At 45.0% G+C, this 20896-nt stretch overlaps 1 protein-coding gene across 1 annotated transcript; it reads right to left on the minus strand.

The window, feature by feature from the left end:
• Window positions 1-70: 70 nt before the first annotated feature.
• FGF2 (fibroblast growth factor 2) lies at window positions 71-18792 on the minus strand. The gene is made up of 3 exons (XM_066186688.1): window positions 18612-18792; window positions 3939-4042; window positions 71-389 (listed from the first exon to the last, which is right to left on the minus strand). Exons 1-3 carry the CDS (start codon window positions 18790-18792, stop codon window positions 204-206), a joined length of 471 nt encoding a protein of 156 aa, XP_066042785.1. The 3' UTR covers window positions 71-203.
• Between the last annotated feature and the right edge of the window lie 2104 nt (window positions 18793-20896).

A 20896-nucleotide genomic window follows, 5' to 3' on the forward strand; every position in this document is an offset into this window, starting at 1 on the left:
ATTTTACCTCCACACACACTGGCACAATAGGTTTAAAGAGTAATATAAGGACAGTATGAAAAATTCATGGTTTAATCTGGTATCTGCAAAAGTAGTTATAATATCAGCAAATAATTGCTTCTATTTGGCTACTTCGGAGAGGAGCAGGAAAGGTGACATCTTTAGTGCTGTGTGGCATTGGTGCTCAGAATCTGCCATGGAAGTCAGCTTTTAGCAGACATGGGAAGGAAAAGGATAGCTTTCTGTCCAGGTCCAGTTTTTGGTCCAGGTTTGTACTGTCCAGTTCTTTTCAGTGCCACGTACCAATCCGAGTATTTCCGTGACCGGTAAGTGTTATAGTTATTGGATTCCAAACGCTCAAAAAAGAAACATTCTTCTGTTGCATATTTCTAAAAGGGAAAAGAGAAAGCATTACTGGTGTAGCACCACAAATCAATCCTTCACATTCAGGGGACTAACTTAGGAAGAATGTGAGCAGTACCTTTGGTTTTAAGAAACAGATTAACTGTTTCATGACTGAAGAAAGATACTTACTGTGAAAATATTGTTAGAAACACCTACAAGAAGAGGTTTTTTTGCCTATGATGCATTTATTGTCTCTAACACAGATCAAGCAGCTTTTAATCTGCTTTTACTGTGTAATTCTTTGTTCTGATCAGGAAATGTGTAAAGAAGCCTTTAAGAACAAAAACTTTAGGCAGAGTGTAGACAATTCAGTATAATTGCCTAAGCTGGAAATTCAGGCAGAGGCACATCAAAAAAGGGTGAAAAAAGAAAAGTCCTTATTTCTCCCCAAAGCATACGTGACTCCAATGCTTTCCTACAATACATTATCAATGTAAACATTTTGACATTAACCTCATCATTTAGGTGACAAATGACAGCTCAGGCTTCACAAACTGTATTCCTTAACATCTGCCAGAGGCGACATTTCAGGAGCTGGATTGCTGTCCAGCAAGAGCACGATGCCAGCCCCTGCACTGTCAATCTCAGCACCTGGAAAAACCCTGGATTTCTGTGGATTTTCCTTTCAAATACACTTCAGTCTAGGCTGCATCCAGAGTGTGGATCTGGCAGTAGAAGCTTTCACAGCACCTCATGAAACACCTGAACTCTGCTCAAAATAAATGCAAGTTATTCTCACAAACTTTCTTTGAGCACAGTTTGAATCTGTAATGTCAAAAGACAAGAATTTCCCTTCAAGTCAAGTCCTTGAAGTCTGGCAAAGCCTGGCTGATCACAGCGAAACCACATAAGCATGACAGAATGAACAGGTCGTATCCTTAAATAACAAATTATTTATCATAAAATACAAGTTCATCAAAATTCTTCCTTTCATGGGAAGTTTGGGAAATTTCTTCATTAAATGAAATAATCACATTTCATTCCATAAAGTGAAAGTATTTCATTCTTATAATTAAACTGGAAAGTCAAAATAAGCCATATCAGATGGGAAACGTTTCTGTTTTTCCATCAAAGATCTGATGGAACAGATGCATTTCTGCACAAATATTTTCAGTTAAAAGAGCGTTTTCCTAGGGGAGGTTTTGACCTATCTATCTGCATTCACCACCAGCCATTTCTCCAGTGGTACAGATCACCTCTCCCCCACGACTCCTCTGTTAGTAAAGAGCATGAAAATGCTCAATTAAAAGCTGCATCATCCGGATTTCCAGACAAGAATGCGACCCACTGCCCTCCCACGCAGATCACCAGGGTGAGCAGTGGTCCACGGGCTGTGCAATAAATCATGCTGCAAAGCCCAGCTCACAACAAACCCTGCATCATGTCTCAACAAGTAATTACATAAACATTCAACCAGATGAAAAACAGGCCTGAATAAGAATTTGCAAATACATTGCCCAAAATGTTAATTTATTTGTGAAACAAGGACACTATGCAAATTGATCCTGGACACTGAAAAGTAATTTAAAAACCCCAGACATTAAAAAGGACAGAGTAGAACTTGAGTGACTGATGGATTAGAGGGCTTAATTATGTGTTTGGAAATTAATGTTTTAAAAGAACTTTCAGCAGTGTTTAACCGTGTGCAATTCACCACAGACATTTCCACTGCACACCCTTTGGGAGCTCTCGTGAAACACGGCCCTGCTTTAACTGAACAAGAGACGCTGGCAGTTAGAAACAGTTTCTTGAATGTGTTTAGAGGCAGAAAATGGTAAAGGCACAGCCAGCCACATATTGTTGGAAGTCACAGCGCAGAAATCCTCATGGAAAAACATTGCCAGTGCTACAGAAAACAGCCATGAAATTGCAGCAGCATTTGTTAGGCTGGTTGGAGAAAAAAAGTCTTAAAAGAGTAGAGAGTTTCCGCCTATGAATAACAACAAGGTTGTGTGCAGAAAACACAATTCAAGTAACACCCATTTCCAGAAATGACACCAAAGAAAAAAAGAGTTTTACAAGCTCAAGTGAGAAGCACAAAGTGACCAACTTTACATATTCTGACAGACTAATCCTGAGCGAGTGGACGATACTTCCTGAGCACTTCACCTTACAGGAACTAAGGAACTAAAACTGCCACAAGGGAAGCACATTCTACAACCAAACCAGCCATGCAGCAGCAGGTCAGAAATCCTGAATAGAAACACACCCCTGTGTTTGTGTTTATCATTTTACAAATGGTGCTAAATACCCTATTCTGACCATTCCCCGTCACTCAGAGTGCGGAGTGCAATTAGAATGGGAAGCCGAATGCCACCGCACCAGCACCACAGGAAATTCCCAATTATCCTGAACTCAGGAATAGCACAGTGGGCAACTCCTCACATTTTCTTCAACTGAGCTGTCACACAATATCCAAGTAACTTGAAGCAGATTCTTTAAGTGCATTCCCAAACTCACACAAAACTCCCTGGAGCAAGAACTGAGGAGCGCCCTGGAGAGCCCTGCTCCTGTAAAACTCCTTTCAGTCTCATTTCACGGAGGCAGAGGAGGGGAATCAGAAATAATTTCTGCAGGCCCTAGCATGGGTCTTTCATTAGCTGCAGTTCAGCCAGGGTTAGGAATGCACATTGTTAGCCCCAGCCACGGAGGGGACCTGCAGAGACGCGGAATGGGGCTGTGTGAATACACAAAGCACCGGGGAGTATTTACTGCAAACCAAAATTCTGGCAGGGTGGATGCCCTGCAGTGGTGCTTCACCAGGCACTGAAGGGTATAAATGTGGATGAGGGATTTACAGTGTCTAGGTCTCATAAGCAAAATGAATATAACTGCAACTCTTAAGGCAAAATTTGTCATCTGGCTCTGAGAGGCATTAACTCTCAGAGTCTGCTGCTTTAAAACACAGTTAAAAATTCAGCTGATACCAATAAAACACACAAGAGTTTAAACTAGTCTCACTAGAGAACAGCTTAATTTACCCACATTTATATAACTTTTAAAATTTTATCATCACATTTGCAAAAATATTTTTCTTGCCAGTTTTCTAGTTAGGAAGTAGAAGTGCCCCAGAAAAACCTTGATTCTCTACAAAGAGGAAAATGAGAAAATAATTTATACAGATTAGTACCATGAAAGTAATTTTTTTAAAGACATTGGCTTCACTTTCCACTTGAAAGACGTCTTTTAAAATTGCTTTATGTGAAAGTAAGTGAAAGAGGAAAAAAATTACTCCTGAGGGTAAAAAGGGAGACACTTTATTCTTTGTTTGTTTTTATAATTTCCTGATCACTGTTATTTTTTCTCTCTCAGACGAGCCATTCCTGTTAAATTCTGCAGCTCCTATATAGGGCTATATATACCCAACTCCTCCTAATTCCTATTTCAGGTAATTGACAGAAGCTGTGCAGAGCTCATTTCTCCTGAGAAATCCCACACCGAGCAGCTGAGTGAGTCCTGGAGGAAGAAAGGCTGCTCCACACAGAGCAAGGGCAGACACAGCAACACAGAGACATCAGGAAAGTGCTGCTTACCAAGGCCAGCAATCTGCCATCCTCCTTCATGGCCAGGAAGCGATTGGCACTGACACCTTTGATGGACACCACTCCTCGTTCCTCCGCCTGAAGCTGCAGCTTGACTGCAAACAAACAAAAAAAAAAAAAAAAAAAGACAAAAGCTTTCACGGCCATCATGAGACTGCAGGATTTGACAGTCACTGCTTCAAACCCTTCACCACAGAAAGCTACAGCTTGTAATGAAAATAGTAAATTTTCAACCTTTGGCTTTCTGATCCAATTTTCACAAAGAAAGTAGCTACTTTCAAATTGGCAACGGCGAGACTGAGTTATTCCATCTTCATTTTGCATAAAGGCAGCTTGAAACCCATGAAACTCCTTGAAAGACCACTTAGGGCATGGTCGACTGCTCCCAGAAAATGGAAAGTTTCCATGGCAGTTTTTCCAGAGGTATCTCTCAACGTTTGCAGAACAGCATCAGACACTGAACGCACACAGCTCTGTACAGACAGACTGTCAGTGAGTCTAACTGAGACTATTCAGGTCCATATCACTCCCTAAGGGTTCTGGCAGTTCCCAGCAGAAAAATATCCGTTAGTTTACCTCATCCATCCAACAAGTGGGTGGAACAAACAAACAGAACTGCGGCAGTAGGTGAAGGCAGCAAAGGCACAAGAAATAGTGCTATACAAAGCAGGAACATGTTTTGAATCAATTAAAAGAAAGTAAAGATTTCATAGAAATGAAAACCTGTAAGGTCCTATCACACAGCTTTTAGCTACTGCCTGTGAGTTATTAACACAAAGCCTTAACTGTAGCCATAAATCAAACCCAGTAGTCTGGACAAACACATGAAAGCTTCCCCTTTTGTCTGCCTTTGCCTGTTGCACACATCATCTCAGACAAGAGCTTCCTTCACCCACGTGCTTTGATTCAGCAGATAGTTTCCTCTGTTTGGAGATGCAGTTTTAAATAGCTTGAGCTTTTCAGCCATCAGAATAAACGCCTGAAGTTACTGTAGATTTTGGAGAAGGAGCATCTCTTGCGATTCAGAGAGAGGTTATTGCTTATTTGGCTTTTTGTTGAAGGGAAAAGACAACAGCCCTGAGGAAACCAACCAAAGCTCCAGCACCAGGAATACAGGGAACATGAAACTGTTGGGATAGTTGCTTCAAACCCTTTTTCAGGGTAAAAGTAAAAAGTCAGGCCCAATTTAATCTCAGAATCAAGTATCCAAAATACAACACTCCCAAGTTATGAGGCCAAAATCAGACTTGTGAACAGCTCCAAACACTTTGGTGTAACTCCTTACTCTCTGGAGAAGCAAAAACATGGAAAAGTGCTCTGGGCAGGGACTGTGGGAAAGGCACTTTTGAGATGTGCCCAAGCACACAGCTTTCACCACACACTTAACAAGAAACAGCTGTGGAACAGCTAAAAATTAATATTCATTACTGCAGTATTGACTTATTAAGTTTCGTGACTTTCTCTGGACAAAAACGCACACAATATCCTACAGCACCACACCAGGCCAGAAGTTCAAATTCTGTAAAAATAAACTTCTGGTAAAGGCTTGTAAGTCCTGTAAAAATTTGTACAGTTTGGAGAAGCTTGTGAAAAGAGAAAAAAAAAAGCCCCAAGATATTTCTGCAGAGTTTGAAAAGAGCTGCAATACTGAAAGCCCCAAAAGGAAAATCAGCTTCACTGGATTTTCCTCTCCAACTCCAAAAACACGTGAACAAACAGAGCCAGAACAGTACAGTGAGTTTTTCAGGTTTCAGTGTTATTTTACAGCTCTATTATTGAAGTGAGTATTTGCCACAGGGTCACACTGAACTGGAGATGCCAATATACAACACAGCCTTACTGATCAAACGCATTTTGACCACATAATCATCACCGGAAGCAATAATTTTAGATTTAGTGCACGGCAACTAAATTGGTTGTAAGAGAGATGAATCACTTGACACCAGTGATCTACATCTTTTGCAGCCTTTGGTCACCAACAGCAACAGTGCAGAATCTGTTCATCATTTCACATCTACTCCCAATACTTGTTTTCAGCATAACTGAACCTCAAAACCCCATCCATCAAAGTCAAATAATTGAGACATTTGTAGCCCCCAAAAAGCAGCAGATTGTTGTAAAAGAGCTCATTAACCAAGGGTAAAAAGGCCCATTTTCCCAGATATTCTGGCACTCCTTTGAGGGCCCCTCTAGCACGGCAGTGAGTTATTTCCCTGGTCCCATTCATGCCCTGCAATCTATGAGGAACGCCAAGCACGAGGCTCTGCTCGATGCCTGCTGGTGTTGTGAGAACAGAGCTCGCCTGCTGAGCAAACATCTCTAGGACTGGAGCTAAGTCATCACCAAGTCATTAAATAAAACAATGCAATCAACTCAAAGCACCCAGGAAATTTACAGCTCCTATTAAAGACTTTCTTTTCTATCACAATAAGCTTAATAGAGTCATTCTGCTGAGGAAGAAGGGATGAATTGCAGGATGTACATATGCACTTTCACATCAGTGGAGAAACGGAGTGACGTAGCTCGAGTGAACCTACAGTGCCTTCCAGTCGTATAAAAACGGATAGAGAGGGAATGGTTTTTCCCAACAATACACAGTGGTTCTGTTAGAGATTCATATTCACTGATGTTCTGGCTGAGAAACACCACAAGCTATACAGTCCAACCCGAATTTCCACTGAAACCAGTACAATCTGTGGCACTAAAGGAAGCTGGGCCACACTGCAACAGGCACTGCAATGTTCTTTCACAGAGTTTGTGGCCGTGACAGATGTACAAGCTGCAGGTTAAACTAAACAGTGCATTTAAGGCAGTTACAAATGGGCATTTATTTCAGAACTTGGAGAGACTTTTCTAAGAATATGGAAGTTGAAAAGTGGTATTTCATCGCATTGTGGTTGGCAGTTTCAGATTTCTGTTTAGAAATGGATCTTCCTCATTTTCTTAAAAATTACCTCAAAAAAAAAAATTATTTCCAAGGCAGTTTTGCACAGTGCAGAGGAGAAAATAATTTTAAGGACAAGTATCTAGACAGGAAAGCTGTCAGCAAATGCAGAGAACAGAGAAAACATGAACATTTTCCAGGAGTACTTTTATTGTCCTGAGCACTAGAACTGGAAAATCACACGGACAATGTAAACTCTCAGGTCCTTTTACAGTTCTAATAAACCAAAGCTTTAGAGTGGCCCAGACCCAGGAACTGCACAACTCAAACGGTCCCAAATGGTTTCACTGCTCCGCAAAATAAAGGGTTCAGCCAAAAATCTCCTTCAAAATCAGTTCATTTCAAAGACCTGGGCAAAATCTACCAACTTAATACTTCAGAAAAACAGAGCTGCACATTCTGGAAGATGCTCACTGCTGAGCTGGTACTACCTTTTGACTCCCAGTGGGAATCTGTCCCTTCGCCCAGGGCAATCCCTGTGAGCAAAGCCACATGCTGGTATTTCACTCATAGCAGCTGCACTGGCTAAGATATTCTGGGGCAGGAGAATGCCACAGGATCAGTAAGGAAAAGGGAACATAAAGGTCATAAGGAGGAGAAAAAGGGACAGAAGCACATTAAGGATAAAATAAAAGGCAAACAAAAAGAGCAAAGAGCAGTGAAGACAGGGCAGGGTAAGGGCAGTACAGGGGGGTGCTGTTCCAGAGCATGAGGCAAACTCACACATCCTAAGAAGGTGGAATTTGAGGATGCATTAGCCAAATGGATTAATAAAACCCCCATTTTCCTACTCTTCCACAAGGAAGTGGGAACTCTAGCCACTATATCAGAGAACCCCTGAAGTAAAAACTAACTATGAACTTCTGGCTTTGGATGCATTCACACTGCAAATAAAGGTTTGATTACAGCCTCAGCTGTATTTTCACTGTAACCCTTCCAGCAAACACCCTACACACAGACCAGTGCAGACTAAAGCTACCAGCCCCAGTGTCAGGATCACAAAAAACCCAGGTCGGAAGGACTGTCTCTAGTCCAGCCTCCTGCTCAAGAGCCTCCGTCACTTCACAGTGAGAACCCTGCCTGCCACACTGCAGCTAAGGGAGCAGCTCACTGCCCAGGAAGAGAGGACAAATTGGATACCATTTCAACTCCTGTTTTCACTAACATACAGCTGCTTTATTGGAACAAAAAGCAAAACATCTCTCACTCAGTTTATGAGAAGGGAGAGTTTCTGTACCCCCCAAAACTCCCAGGCTGCACGTCTCTGGATCAATGACTAGTGTTACTACAGTCTGCTGTGGAAAAGCTCAGCCCCAGCCAAAGGCTCAGGGCCCATCTCCAACATATTTGCAGAGGCCCTGTAAGGAAAATCCTTCCACGAGGCCCCCGAGTGACAGCGTGGTGAAGCTGCTGCGCCAGCTCCCATTGCCCATCCTCCCGCACCCCCGTGCCCACAGGAACACACAAAGCAGCTATTTTGCAGTCTCACTGCAGAGGTGGGCCAGAGCTCCAAAGGGAATAAGCATCAGAAATGCAAGGAAGTTCACAAAAAAAAGAGGGGAAAAGTAAGACTCAACAACATTTCGCTAAATGCAACACCCTACAGGCAAATTCGCACTTCGCCATCCTCTGTGGATGAAATTGGCCATTCCTTCATGCTCAGGGGCAACATCTATTCCCAGCCAGGTGTCCAAGCAAAACACAAGGAGTTGGACGTGCTTGCTCCACACCTAACACGACAAACCCTCCCAAAGCAGCAGGGCTGGTTCAAAGCTACACGTGCATTTACAAACACACATATATTAACAACCCCCTTCTGGCATTTCCTGCCTGCTGGATCAGATCCAAACCCCAGCCTGGTGATGCCTACTGTAACTTTCTCTAGGAATTACAAATATCTTTGTGTCCCTCTGTCCTGCATCAGTTTCTGACAGTTTCTGATATCTCTTTCTTAAAGGCACAATTAGCAATTTAACTCTGCTATTTGATACGCGCTGACATATGATGCATCCCCAAGTCTTCAGGCCGTGAAGAAGAGAACAACAACTTGCTCACTTTCATATGGTCATGGTGAAACTGAGCCACGGCTCACACTGCCTAAGACCTGAATACATCTGAGGCGGGGAGAGGAGAAACAACTAGCAAACCTTAGCAGGAGAGGTGGGCTGCTAATAAACCAAACCATCAGAACCGCAACAAAAACAATCAAGCCAATGGAGTGTCACAGCGAGAAACAGTGAGTCAAGCTCCCATACAAAGGCACATTTCTTTGCTTTTGCATGACAACATTCTAAGTGTATCTTTTTCCTTTTTGCCAGCCAGAGGCATAAAACCACTCACAGACAGACCCAAGGTCTCCAAAATGTAAACATCTACAACAAAAATATACACTCCTGAAACACAAACACTTCAGGAAGTTCCGGTTACACTTAAGAGTAAACTGAGGCTTAAAGCAGAACAGTAACTTGTGTAACTGTTTAAGCATCCACCCACTATCCTAATCAACCACATTAACATGGACATGCCCAGATTTTTAAAAAGTTTTCACCTTTTTAGATAGTACAGATACTGAATACAATGGAAATTATTTCCCTATGCAGGTTCTCTACCTATTCTGATTTACATTTTGAACTCAATTCCTACAAATACCCAGCTGTACTTAACATGCACCTGTGGCACTGGGAATCCTCCCGATGAAACACTGATTACCAAATACACAGCATTCTCTGGTGCTCCGTATAAATTTTATATAAAAGGCAGTAAAGTCATCCTGCAGAACAATAATTTCAGAATCGTGTGACATCCAGCACTTCTGGCACCAGTGTAACACCGTGCTCCGTGCCTGTGTGCCCACGTGTAAAACACACACGGCCACACACCTCCACTTCTCACAGCTTGCATAATCTGGTTGATCAAACCTAATCAAGCCCTTTAAAAGTAAAAATGTCATGCAAAAGCAAATCCAAAGTTTGGATTCTGCTTACGAAACACGACTTGGGCATTTTGTGCTGCCGAGTAAAGTAAATAACAATTGCTTTGCATTACGAAAGGGTATCTATCGTACGCCAGAAACTCCAAGTCACCATCAGGTAAAACCCTTCTAAATACCTTCTGCCACACTGTTTGCTGACTCCTTGGCATTGCAGATGAACTGATCCATCTCTGGAAGTCAAGAGGGCATAAACAAATGGAAAAAAATCCTAACTTCACCAGAGAAGAACTTCATTCGTTACTAGGTACAGGTAACAAAGCTTAGTCTCCAAATCACCATTATTTTCACCCCATATTCTTGATTCAGGGTTTCCTTATCAAAAGAATAATGCATGCCTGTTCACATGTAGTTCTTTTAGAACTGTTCCCAAAGAGCTTTTCTTAGCAAGGGTAAGAAAAGCTTTCATCTGCTTTCGCTTTGTTTAGTATTGACTGAAGTGAATTACAGAATAACCACTTTTGGGTGTTCAACTTCAGAACAAAGCTGGTTCAACTGTTCAGCCAACACAGCCATGTCAGAAAACACGTACAGAACTTGCAGAAATTCAGCTTTATGTTTACTGTGCATTCACTCGTCTCCTTGTAACTATGACCTGTTTTTCACTTGCAGCAAAACAAACACATAAAACCAGGGACAACCCAAGGCAAACTCAAGAACAGCACTTCAGAAAACAGAAAAGGTAAAATGTGTAATTTTTAGAAGGTATTTTGTTGTGTTCCTCCTCCAGGTACAGCTCACACAACTCCTCAGTAGTACACGGTCTTTCAGGGTTGTGACTGATATCGGAGCAGTAACACGTGGGATGAAAGGCAAAGGCTGCCGGAGCAGTGGTGAGACACTGCCGACCGACAGGCTCAATAAGCCTCAGTGTCACAGTTGAAAAGGATAAGCTGGATTTTAGGAATGCCAAGAAGAATCAGTAAGTTTGATTTCAGAGAGTCTGGAGCACAGTGGTGAAAGAGGAACTCTGTCAGGCACCCAGGGTCCAGAGAGATGGCACAGCAGACGGGGGAGGAAAAAGGAACAATCCCATACAGAGGAGTTCCTGTGAACTGAGCTGCCTTTTAGAGCCGATTGCTCTTAACCTGCCCAAAAGGTTGAGACAGCGACGATGCTGGGTTTGTCCTTCCCCCATCTCCAGTACCATTGAAACTGAACTGATCATTGAGACTTTAGTAAATATTTTTGTAAAAGGTAAAAAAAAAAAAAAAATTAAAAGCCATACACATGCACACATATTATAGCACTGGTGCCTTTGTCCTTTATTGCAAGGACAGTGCAAATGCCACAATAAGCTCCGAGTCTTACTTCATCCTCCTATTTCATCCCCTTCCATCAAGCTGTGTAACCACCCTGTGCTGGCCTTTAAATAAAGCATCCACAGGGGAACAGCACGAGCTGCAGTGAAGGACAAGAGCTGTCGATCACTGCTGACCCAGCACAGGAATGAATCCCAGTCTTCACAAAAAGGCTCTAATTTGCTTCTGAATGCAGCTCTGCTTGAGTAAAGAGTTTTCTTTGCAAGAAACCAAATTCCTTAACTGAAAATAAAACACACAGTGCATAGTTGGGTAACACTCCTCACTTTTATTCTGAGTACATTTGAACCGTACTAAGAAGGGATGGGAGCACTTTTCTGACAACAAAAGAGGGACCTTGGAATCTGCAGCCTGGAAGAACACACTTGGAAGAACTCCCTGCTGCTTCAGCCTGACCATTGCGAGTGCCCATATCCTGGTTTAGATGTATGTGGTGGTTTTAATGTCCACACTGCTCCTGACATCTCCTGCCAAAAGGGTGCTCCTGCAGTACACCAGCTACAAGCACTGGCCATCACACTGCCTCACCTCACATCACAGCAAAGAAGCAGCCAAACACCCCACTCCTAACAGCGTTTACTCCGAATAAAATATCACACTGACAATACTGATCCATGGGACTAGAGCCTGATCACTGGAAAACACCTTACTACTACTCGTACTTGCTCTAGCACAAGTAGATGCTCTGGAAGAAGCTACTGCTGGAAGCTGTAAAGCAAGCAGAAGGTTGGGACTGAAATAAATAACACCAGGCAACGTGAGGCAGTTCTGTGCACCTCTTCAGCTTTGAGGAATTCTTTCATTTCTAAGGACATAAGCATTGTACATTTTTCTTCCTCTGTTTTCCTGAATGAACAACATTGCTGTCAGCCAAACATCCATAGTGAGTCTGTAAACATCTCCAAAACCACAAAATTAATCCTTCCTATTTACATACACTGACAAATGGCCAGGAGCACATTCAGCTGTTCCTCCCAACTGCTCCTTTACAGGTGGAGAAACCCAAGGAACTGAATCCACATAGTATTTCTCAGCCCAACAAGTCTGTGCAGCAGGATTCCCTAAGTGACTTCGACACAGAGGCAACAGCCCCTACGTGGCCTACATGGTGGCTGCCTCTCCACACTAACACCTGCTCCTGGTTTTGTATCCACCTCTGTTCCCGCAGATACCAGCAGGTCCCACAAAGTAGCTGCACACAACCTCTCCACAGGTGTGGTTCCCCACACCCAGGAATGTCGATCTCTCCATTGGTCTTCCTAGAGTTGTGGGACTGTCTGAACACTCTTTGTAATACAGTCCCAAAATTCCTATTCTAACCTGAAATGTAACATAGGTGACAACTGCCTAGACTCTGTTCATGGTCTTTAAGACATCCATCTGGGAAGACACTGTATCCTATCCTGCATTTTAACAGCTGAGATGGTTCAGGACATGGCATCAGAGGACAGGCAGTGACAATCAGCTGCCACCAGAGAGGGGTACTCTGTGTTCCTCCATTCCACACTTCCAGCCTCTCTCTCCTACCACCACCCTTGCACCAGTTCTGGCACTTTTCTTGGCATCTCAGTGATGGGTATGTGGTCAAAAATAAAGACTTCAAGATTTTTACCCCAGTACTACCCAGAAGTGCCAAGAAAAGATACCAAAAAATTGATGCCAGTCCACAGAGGTGCTATAGACCTTCCCCCAAGTGCAGATCAAGATGCTGTGGGGTAACTGCACACTTGAGTATGTTAAGGACGTCCTTTAACACCAAAAATAACCCCAAAGCTACACCCCCACAGAATGGCACAGTGTCTGGGGATATGGGGTAGGTTTGCATCAGGCATTGTGGGCCAGCCTGAGCACTGAAAGGAAACAACCAGGAAACAGACTACAAATATTTTCAAGCTATATCACAGCTGACATCTCTCCTTGCTCTTACAAAACACCACCATGCAGGATTCCACAGCCACAGCTACCAAGATTTTGTGGCTTGCATGTTGCAGGAATCCTAATGATTGTGGTTTTATGAGATCTGCTGAAATCCTGTCAGAAGGTAACAAACCACTGAGCTCTGCAGCACAAGAGTGGAATTTCACCACACTGGCACTGCACATGGCCATGGAGTCTGGGCCCTACTCTGCCCTTTCCCAGTGCCCTCAGTCTCCTTCTCCTTTGAATCACTCGGTCAATGTGGTTCAAGCTCTGAAAGTCAAAGATGAGGGACAGGCTCAGCCAGGGTCACTCCAGCAGCACTGCACCATGACAGCTCCTGCAGGACGACCTCCACCCAACTGTGCAGACATCATCTCATTTGTATTCTCGGCCGATCCTATCGAGCTCCAATCAAAATCTGGCCCTACCCTGAACAAACAAAAAACTACGTAAGATAATAACCCTAAAATGCCATCAGCACTCCAGAGAGTTGCCCTTTTAATATTTTTATTGACAAGTCTGGAGGCAGCAGAAGAGGCAGACAGGCAAAACAGTTGACCTGCATATTGTCACCAAACACTACTGAAAACGATGAAGGGTGAGAGAGCTGCTGTATTTCGAAATGCATAGTCTTAAACAGGTGCTAACAAAAGCAAAGGCTATTAATTCTCCATCAGGATTGAAACAGTGTCCCATTACCAACTTTAAGGCTTCAAAAATCATGCCATAAACATTTCAGATATCACCTGGTATAGATAGTCATATATAGATGTCATACACTTATGCATGCTCTTCAACAACAGCAACTTGAGCATTCCCTAGGCTGCATTGGGTCTGGTTTCGTTTTATTAGATAATCACACTAAACACGCTGTCACCAACAGTCAAAAGCACCATTAATTCCAGGGCTGTGAACCAGTTCAGCACAATCCATCACCTCTCAAATATCCTGGAACAGATGGCCAGTGATCCCAGGGCAACGGTCCTAAGAGTGCTAAAAACCATAATTTGTATATTAGAACTGCCTGCCTTATCTGTAAGCCAGGGGAGCTGGGGAAAGCTTACAGAAACAAAGTGTCACTGAAAAGACTATGATTTAAAATTCAGGTTGAGTTACTAGCATAATTTACTCTCTGTAAAATGCCTTTAAATATGACCCCACAACAGATAGACTTCTCCTTAGAATCAGCTGCACAAATTTCAAGCAAAATGTTATCTGTATTTTGTCTTTTCCAGCTCTGGGAGTACAGTGGCTAACAGGAGTTGGATTATCATTTTCCCAAACCAGACTATGTAAGTACCTAAAAGTGCTCCTGATTTCCTGAGAGAGACAATTTAAGGGCTAAATCCTGCCCTCTAGTGTACCTGTGGGTGTTTCTGTTCAAACTGGGCAAAAAACAGCTGGGAGGGACAGGACAGTTCAGTGACCACTGGAGACATCTTGTGTTGCCTTGGTCCACCTTTGGAGTGTACCTGCTACTGGATCACACAGCTCCAGGGTGGGCAAGACTCACTAGGAACTGGGATGGAGGAGTAGCAGACACGTGAGAGATGAGAAGGTATGCTCCCCTGAGCAGGAACATGATGGTATTTCTATGACAAAAGAAGCAAAGGAAGCATATTCCCAACTTTTTCACACAGGGGATCTCTGCTACCTCATCCCCTAAAGCCAGCTACATCCAGGAACCAGGAGGAATTTCTGTGCTATGCCACAAAGTACTTGGCAAAGCAGTCAAGGTCTGTGCAACAAATCAAAAGAAATGCAAAAAGAGTCTGTTTCCAGAAGGACTTGGGTAGAAGCAATGTATTTGAACATTTAGGGACAGGGTTGTTTTAAACTAGTCATCTCTCACTTAGTGCTAAGATTTGGAACAGATCTTGCCCTGTCAACAGCTCCAGCTACGTCTGTGGGACACCAAAATGGGAAGGGAGATATTCCAACTCCCAAACAACTTATGCACCTAAAAAAGCGTAACACCAGGTCCTGAACCTTCATAGGAAAACACTTCCTGACATTTGCTCAACTTGAGGATTGCCATGAGTTATCTCCCGTTGCATGATCAGCGATCAGATTTCCATCACCTTCACTAAGCTGCTCTAAAAGTCAGTTTATACTTCAGCAGAGTCTTTCCAAAACATTTAGAGCATAACCATTTAAATGCTGTGAGAGACACAAGTCAAAATCCTAATATTAACAACTATTTATGAAAGGAACTTCTTAAGAAATTTTCCTGGACCAGTATTACCCTATTTTACATTTTCTTCAGATATTTATGGAAGAGGAGAGAGGTACTGAGGAGGAAAAAAGGTATTTCATCCATCTGCAGGGTTGACTGAGCTCACACAGCTGAATCCTTTCCAAGTGAGAGGCTGGAGCCTTGTCACCCCATTAAGGAGTGGACAAGAATGGCTCGGGATGACTTGGATACTGTCTTGGGTTATGCTCATCATGAAACAAAGCTGCTTAAGAAATTATGGAAATACATAAATGCCAACCATTCCTCATTTAAGGAAACTCTGAAAGGAACCAGCTGTGCTACTAGACATGTTCTAAATGTATGGATAAGTGTTCCCTTTCCATTCTCCAGGCTTTTCCCCCTCACCGGCACTGTAGCCTCTTTGAGGGAAACACCTCTGGAAAGTTTCTAAAAGCCTTTCCAAAAACACTGTGTCCTTTGTACATTTTCCAGGGCATAATAAACAGTTGTTGATCAACAACAACAACAAACCAGTCATGCTTTTTGTTTTAGTTTAGACAACAGAACTCTCAGAAAGCGCCTTCTGTTTCTTGTTTGTCTGGAAGTACCTCTTCAAGGGAAAACCCTCTGGACAGAGTCCCCAGAGTGTGTCCAAAGGGGCACTTCACTGGAGTCGCGGCAGCACACGCGTCAGATGTGGCAATAACGGCCATGGAAGACGCCCTGTCCTGGGTTTCAGCTCTGTGGATCATATGATCCCAATCCTCCAGCACGTGGGACACCAACTTCCATTCTTAATTTTATTAATGACACAATCATGAATAAATGAAGGTGAGTGGGGTGAGTGTAAAACCAGGCCATGACATAAAGCAGATGTGTATTCCGAATAGAGGCAGGAGGGGGGGGGGCTAAAAAGAACATGGATCACGGAAATTGGTTTATACTATTAAAACCTTCGTCTGAAACATAAGGAGACAGTAACTTGCCTTCTAAAATAAGAACTTCCTTTAAAAGTAAGAAGGATGATGTGCTACTGAAATGTTATTTTGTATAATTAATTCCTAAGAATAGCAGCAACCACAAGCATCTCTACTAACTGGCCTTTAATTATTTCTAAACCAAATTGTGTAGACACCGTATTTCTTTTCTCAAAACCACCTTACAAAACCTTTTGCTAAACTAAGAAAATCACCCTGAATTACTCGAGGTGTGTATTTTCATTGCTAATTTCTTTTTTAAAGTCCTCTCACGTTGTTCAAGATTTATTGCCCTCTGCCATGCCAGGAATACCACGAGATTTCACAGGGACTTGCACAGAGCAGCACTCACCAGGTCAGAGTTGAGCAGACTCGTGTGGAATGACGTATTTACAGCAAGGATGCTAAGGATGTGAACCACGCAATGCCCCAGCAATGAGCCTCGCTGATGCTTCAAGCACTGATTACTCTCTGCTTCCCAGAACTATGGTCTTCCAGGGAAAAAAAAAAAAAAAAAAAAAAAAAAAAGAAAGGAAGAAAAAGCAACAAGCCAAGAGCTGTCTGATAATGAGAAAAGGAGAGAATTCACTACTAGGAAAGCACAAGATGTCAGCTGAGAATTTTACTATTGATAAGGCTCAACAGGAAGAGAAAACACACATTTGACGGACTCAAGAATGAAAAACTAGTATTAGTTTTCCTGACAGAATAATAAAAAAGGCAGCGGGCAAGAAATTATTATGGGGGAACTCTATGATGAAAAAGGCAGCAGTAATAAATACCACCTCCCCTCAGGGCAGCCTGGCCCAGCCAAGTGAGCACACAACGAACACCACTACCTGCTCTTTTCAAAAGCAAAGATGGGGAATAAGGCAAGAACCCAACAGCCATGGCAATGTCTTGGACTCAGCTTCAGCCTTGTACATCCTCCACTCAACATCACCTCCCTTTGCAGATTTCCAGCACATTTCCACAGCTACTTCTAGGACGAAGTGACATGTCTGATGAACTAGTGAGATTTATTAATGAGATAATAAATCTCATTAGTTCATCAGACATGATGAACTGTTACAAGATTTCTTTGGAATTGTTGGGTAAAACTGATCGTTTTGCAAAAGGCGAATGTCCAAAGTGGAAATTAATATTAAGAATCTTCGGTCTGTCTCCTCACTCCCTTTTCCTCCTAGTCCCTGAGTTTAGCCCGGTCCCTGCATCCATCACTCAGCACAGGTGCAAAGCAGGTGAAGAATCCCAGTAAGGCATTTCACCTGCTCCTCATGCCAAGTGCCTGCAGGCCCTGCACACACTGCACAGTAACAAATTCCTTCCAACCAGGAATGGCACTGGGACGATCTGACAGCTATGCAGCAATTCCCTGTACCTGCGCTGAAGGAAGCACCTCACAGGCGTATTAAGAACTCACCACTACATCCACAAAACCTCCATGTTGAATGCTTCCAAAATACCCTGAGCTCTGCAAAAGGCATTTTGTTTGTGGGACAAAAAGCAGCCTGTGTTGGTAACAGCTACCTGCCACATGCTCCCTGCAAGCCTGTGATCCATAGGCTATGTTCCCAGCCCAGGAGCCTTTCTCTCCCTTCAAAAGATTGGGTATTGGAGGAACAACCTCCTGCTGCTGCTGGAATCCATAGATTTTATATGTATCTAAACCATCATTAATTTAGTTTTTTTTAAAAATTTAACATGTAACATTTTAAGCCAAGAAGGTGTTCTGACAGCCGTTTGTTACAAAACCCGCTTCCTTGGCCAGATTTAGCCCTCTGTTCCCAAGAGCACCTGTGTGCCAAGAAGGGCTCCTACTCATGAGCACCTCCCCGCACGGGGAAAAAGAACAACCTCCTCTCTACCTTGTGCATCCAACACATTCACCACCGCCGTGTAGAGCAGAAAAGTGCCATTAGAGCCCTGTAAGGGCCACGCAAACAAACTCGAGACCCTTTCAAGCCCTAACCAAACCTCTGTGCACCTGACGAGCTCTGTTCCGAGCAGGTTGAGCGCGGAAACGCCAGCGACGCTTTGCCCCGGGACATGCGGCGGGCGCCGGTGCGGGACCACCAGCTACGGGACGTGGGTATGAATTCACTCGGTATGAATTAACTCCGCGTGCTTACTCGCGGTTATTCGCATATAGGAACATTCGGCACATTGACGGGAGCTTCCCGAGCACGGCTGGCTGCCGGAGCTTCGGCAGGGCGGGACGGCCGAGGCGCGGCTCCTCTCGCAGCCCCTCTGCCCGGGCGAGGAGCCGCCCGCCCACCCCGGTGCCGCCCGCGGTGGTCCCGGGACACACTCACTGTGCGGGTCGCTCTTCTCGCGGACGCCGTCCACCTTCCCGTCGGGGTTGATGCGCAGGAAAAAGCCGCCGTTCTTGCAGTACAGGCGCTTGGGGTCCTTGAAGTGCCCCGGGGGAAAGGCGCCGCTGCCGCCGTCGTCGGGCAGCGTGGCGATGCCCCCGGCCGCCGCCGCCGCCGCCATGCGCCGGGCCCCGGCGGCACCGCGCCGCGCCGAGCCCCCGCCGCCCCCCGCCGCCAGCGCCGGGCGGCCTCGGCCCCTGCCCCGGCCGTCCAGCCTCGCCTCGCCTCGCAAGCCCCGAGCCCCACCGAGCTCCCGACGCGTCCCGTCCCGGCCGGTCCGCGGGAGCTGCGCAACGGCGCTGCCTGATCGGGCGAGCGGGGAGCGCGACAGGCGGCAGAGCCCAGCACGCCGGGGACGGGCTCCCCGCCGGCACCGGGCTGCCCCCGCCGCGCCCCGCCCCCGACCGCCCCCGCGCCGCGCCGGGGGCCGCTCCCTGCGCCGGCACCGCCGGGCCGGCCATCTCGGGGGACCGGGCAGGGGCGGCGGCGGGTCCCCGCGCCCAGGAACCCCGGCATGGAGCGCGGGGCTCTGTCCGGCTGAGCATCGCTGCCGACAGCGCTCGAACCGGGATGCAGCGAACGTGGATCGGACATCTTTTCCCCATGCCTTATAAAAAAAGTAACTGGAGAGTTATTTTAGACCAGAAGAGGTTGTGTGGCCTCTGCACCACACTAAATTGTTTAAATCACAATGTGATGAAACACGTGTTTAAAATAAATCCGTGGCAACCGTTTTGTTCTATTGCGTTCACCAGAAACCAGTTCTCGTCCCATCCAACGGGAGCAAATTAATGGCAAAAGGCAACAGGTGAAAATTCTGGCACAAGCCTTCCCCCTCTAATAAAAGAAATGTACACAGAGTTTATAAAGTGTAGTGACCCATCAAATGCACTTTGTGCCTGAGGCTGACAACAAAACAGGAGGAAAATATTTGTTTCCCAAGACATGCTTTGCACCCCCGATCTCCTGCTTAGCAGCGGGCTGGCTGCTCATGCCTGGAGGCTCTCCGGCTTCAAAGGCAGCACAAGCAGCCCTGGACAGTCCCGAGTGGGACTGCAAACATTGGGCTTTTCACAGAGCCAATATGCAGCAGCCCACAGGAGCAAACCAACGCCAAGGCAGACACAGCGTCCAGCTCACGCAGTTTGCAATATTCACTTTGTTAGCAAGTACGTCAAGGATATTTTGTTGCCGCTTAACTTCCCTTCCCAGCTCTGACCTCTGGCAAGCCATAAATTTTAGTTCTTTACCAGAATCGGAGACAATTATGCTGCTTCCCACACCCTCATGATGAAGGGAGCAGGCAGAGCACAGCCCAACCCAGGCACAGGTTCACCCCGTGTCAGCGGCTCCCCCCCAGTGCCACAGGCACAGCCTAAGGGCAGGCATCTGCTCCCAAATGGGAACTGCAGCCCTCTTGCTCACCGAGCATCCCCCCCTTCCCTAGGTTCCCCAGCCACCCATCCACTTCAAACACTCTGCTATTTCTCGTGGAAATCCCATATTATCACTGTACCTGAGGGTTCTGGACAGTCACAGCCAGAAGAAGTGAAGACTCTCCATGTTTCCTCTTGCTCCTCCTCTGCAACAGAAGCTCCATTCAGGGCATTTTGTGTCCTTGCACTACGGAGGCTTCCAAAGTCCTTGTGTCTCTCTTGGAATGTACATGAAGGGAAGATGAAGCTGAATTCAAGTAGATGAAGGGAAGGGCTGAAAATGTCATGTTTAAAACTCTAATTATTCTTTAGAAACAAAAAAGCAATCTCAAAATGCTTAAAAAAAACCCCAAAACCTTTTCAAAGGACTGAACACCCATGGCTCCACTCAGCTATTCCCGGAACTTTACGTTCCCTGCACACACAGCAGCCCTCACAGCTCTCAGCTGGATGCCCTGACACAGAGCCACAGAGCAGACACCCCCGTTACAGGACAGGGGCTTGGGATTTCTCAGTCTTTGCAGCCCCGATCTGCATGAGGGGGCTGAGCCCAGTGGTGGCAGGGCAGGGATGGCAACCAGCTTGAATTCCTTATCAAATGATCCTTTTGAAAACCAGTAAAATCCAGTTCACCAATAAAATTGTGAGGCTTGAGAAGTCTTTCGAAACTTGTCACTGGGAATTGTGCGCTTGGGGCCTACAACTAAAAGATAACAGAGCTAAAATGAAAGTCCTATTCCCTAAGCAATCTACACTCACCTCAAGATCTGCCAACTTGCTCTGTTTTTT

This window comes from Chamaea fasciata, unplaced genomic scaffold (genome assembly GCF_029207755.1).
Source record: "Chamaea fasciata isolate MVZ Bird 193981 ecotype frontalis unplaced genomic scaffold, bChaFas1.0.hap1 SCAF_6, whole genome shotgun sequence".
Lineage (NCBI taxonomy): Eukaryota > Metazoa > Chordata > Aves > Passeriformes > Sylviidae > Chamaea > Chamaea fasciata.

Excerpts from the sequence above, each read along its gene's own strand:
- FGF2 (XM_066186688.1), bottom strand. The coding sequence starts at position 18,792 with ATGGCGGCGGCGGCGGCGGCCGGGGGCATCGCCACGCTGCCCGACGAC. Across the intron at positions 4,043-18,611 it reads CGAGAAGAGCGACCCGCACA|TCAAGCTGCAGCTTCAGGCG; the intron begins GTGAGTGTGTCC and ends GTTTGTTTGCAG. Across the intron at positions 390-3,938 it reads ATGGCAGATTGCTGGCCTTG|AAATATGCAACAGAAGAATG; the intron begins GTAAGCAGCACT and ends TTTCCCTTTTAG.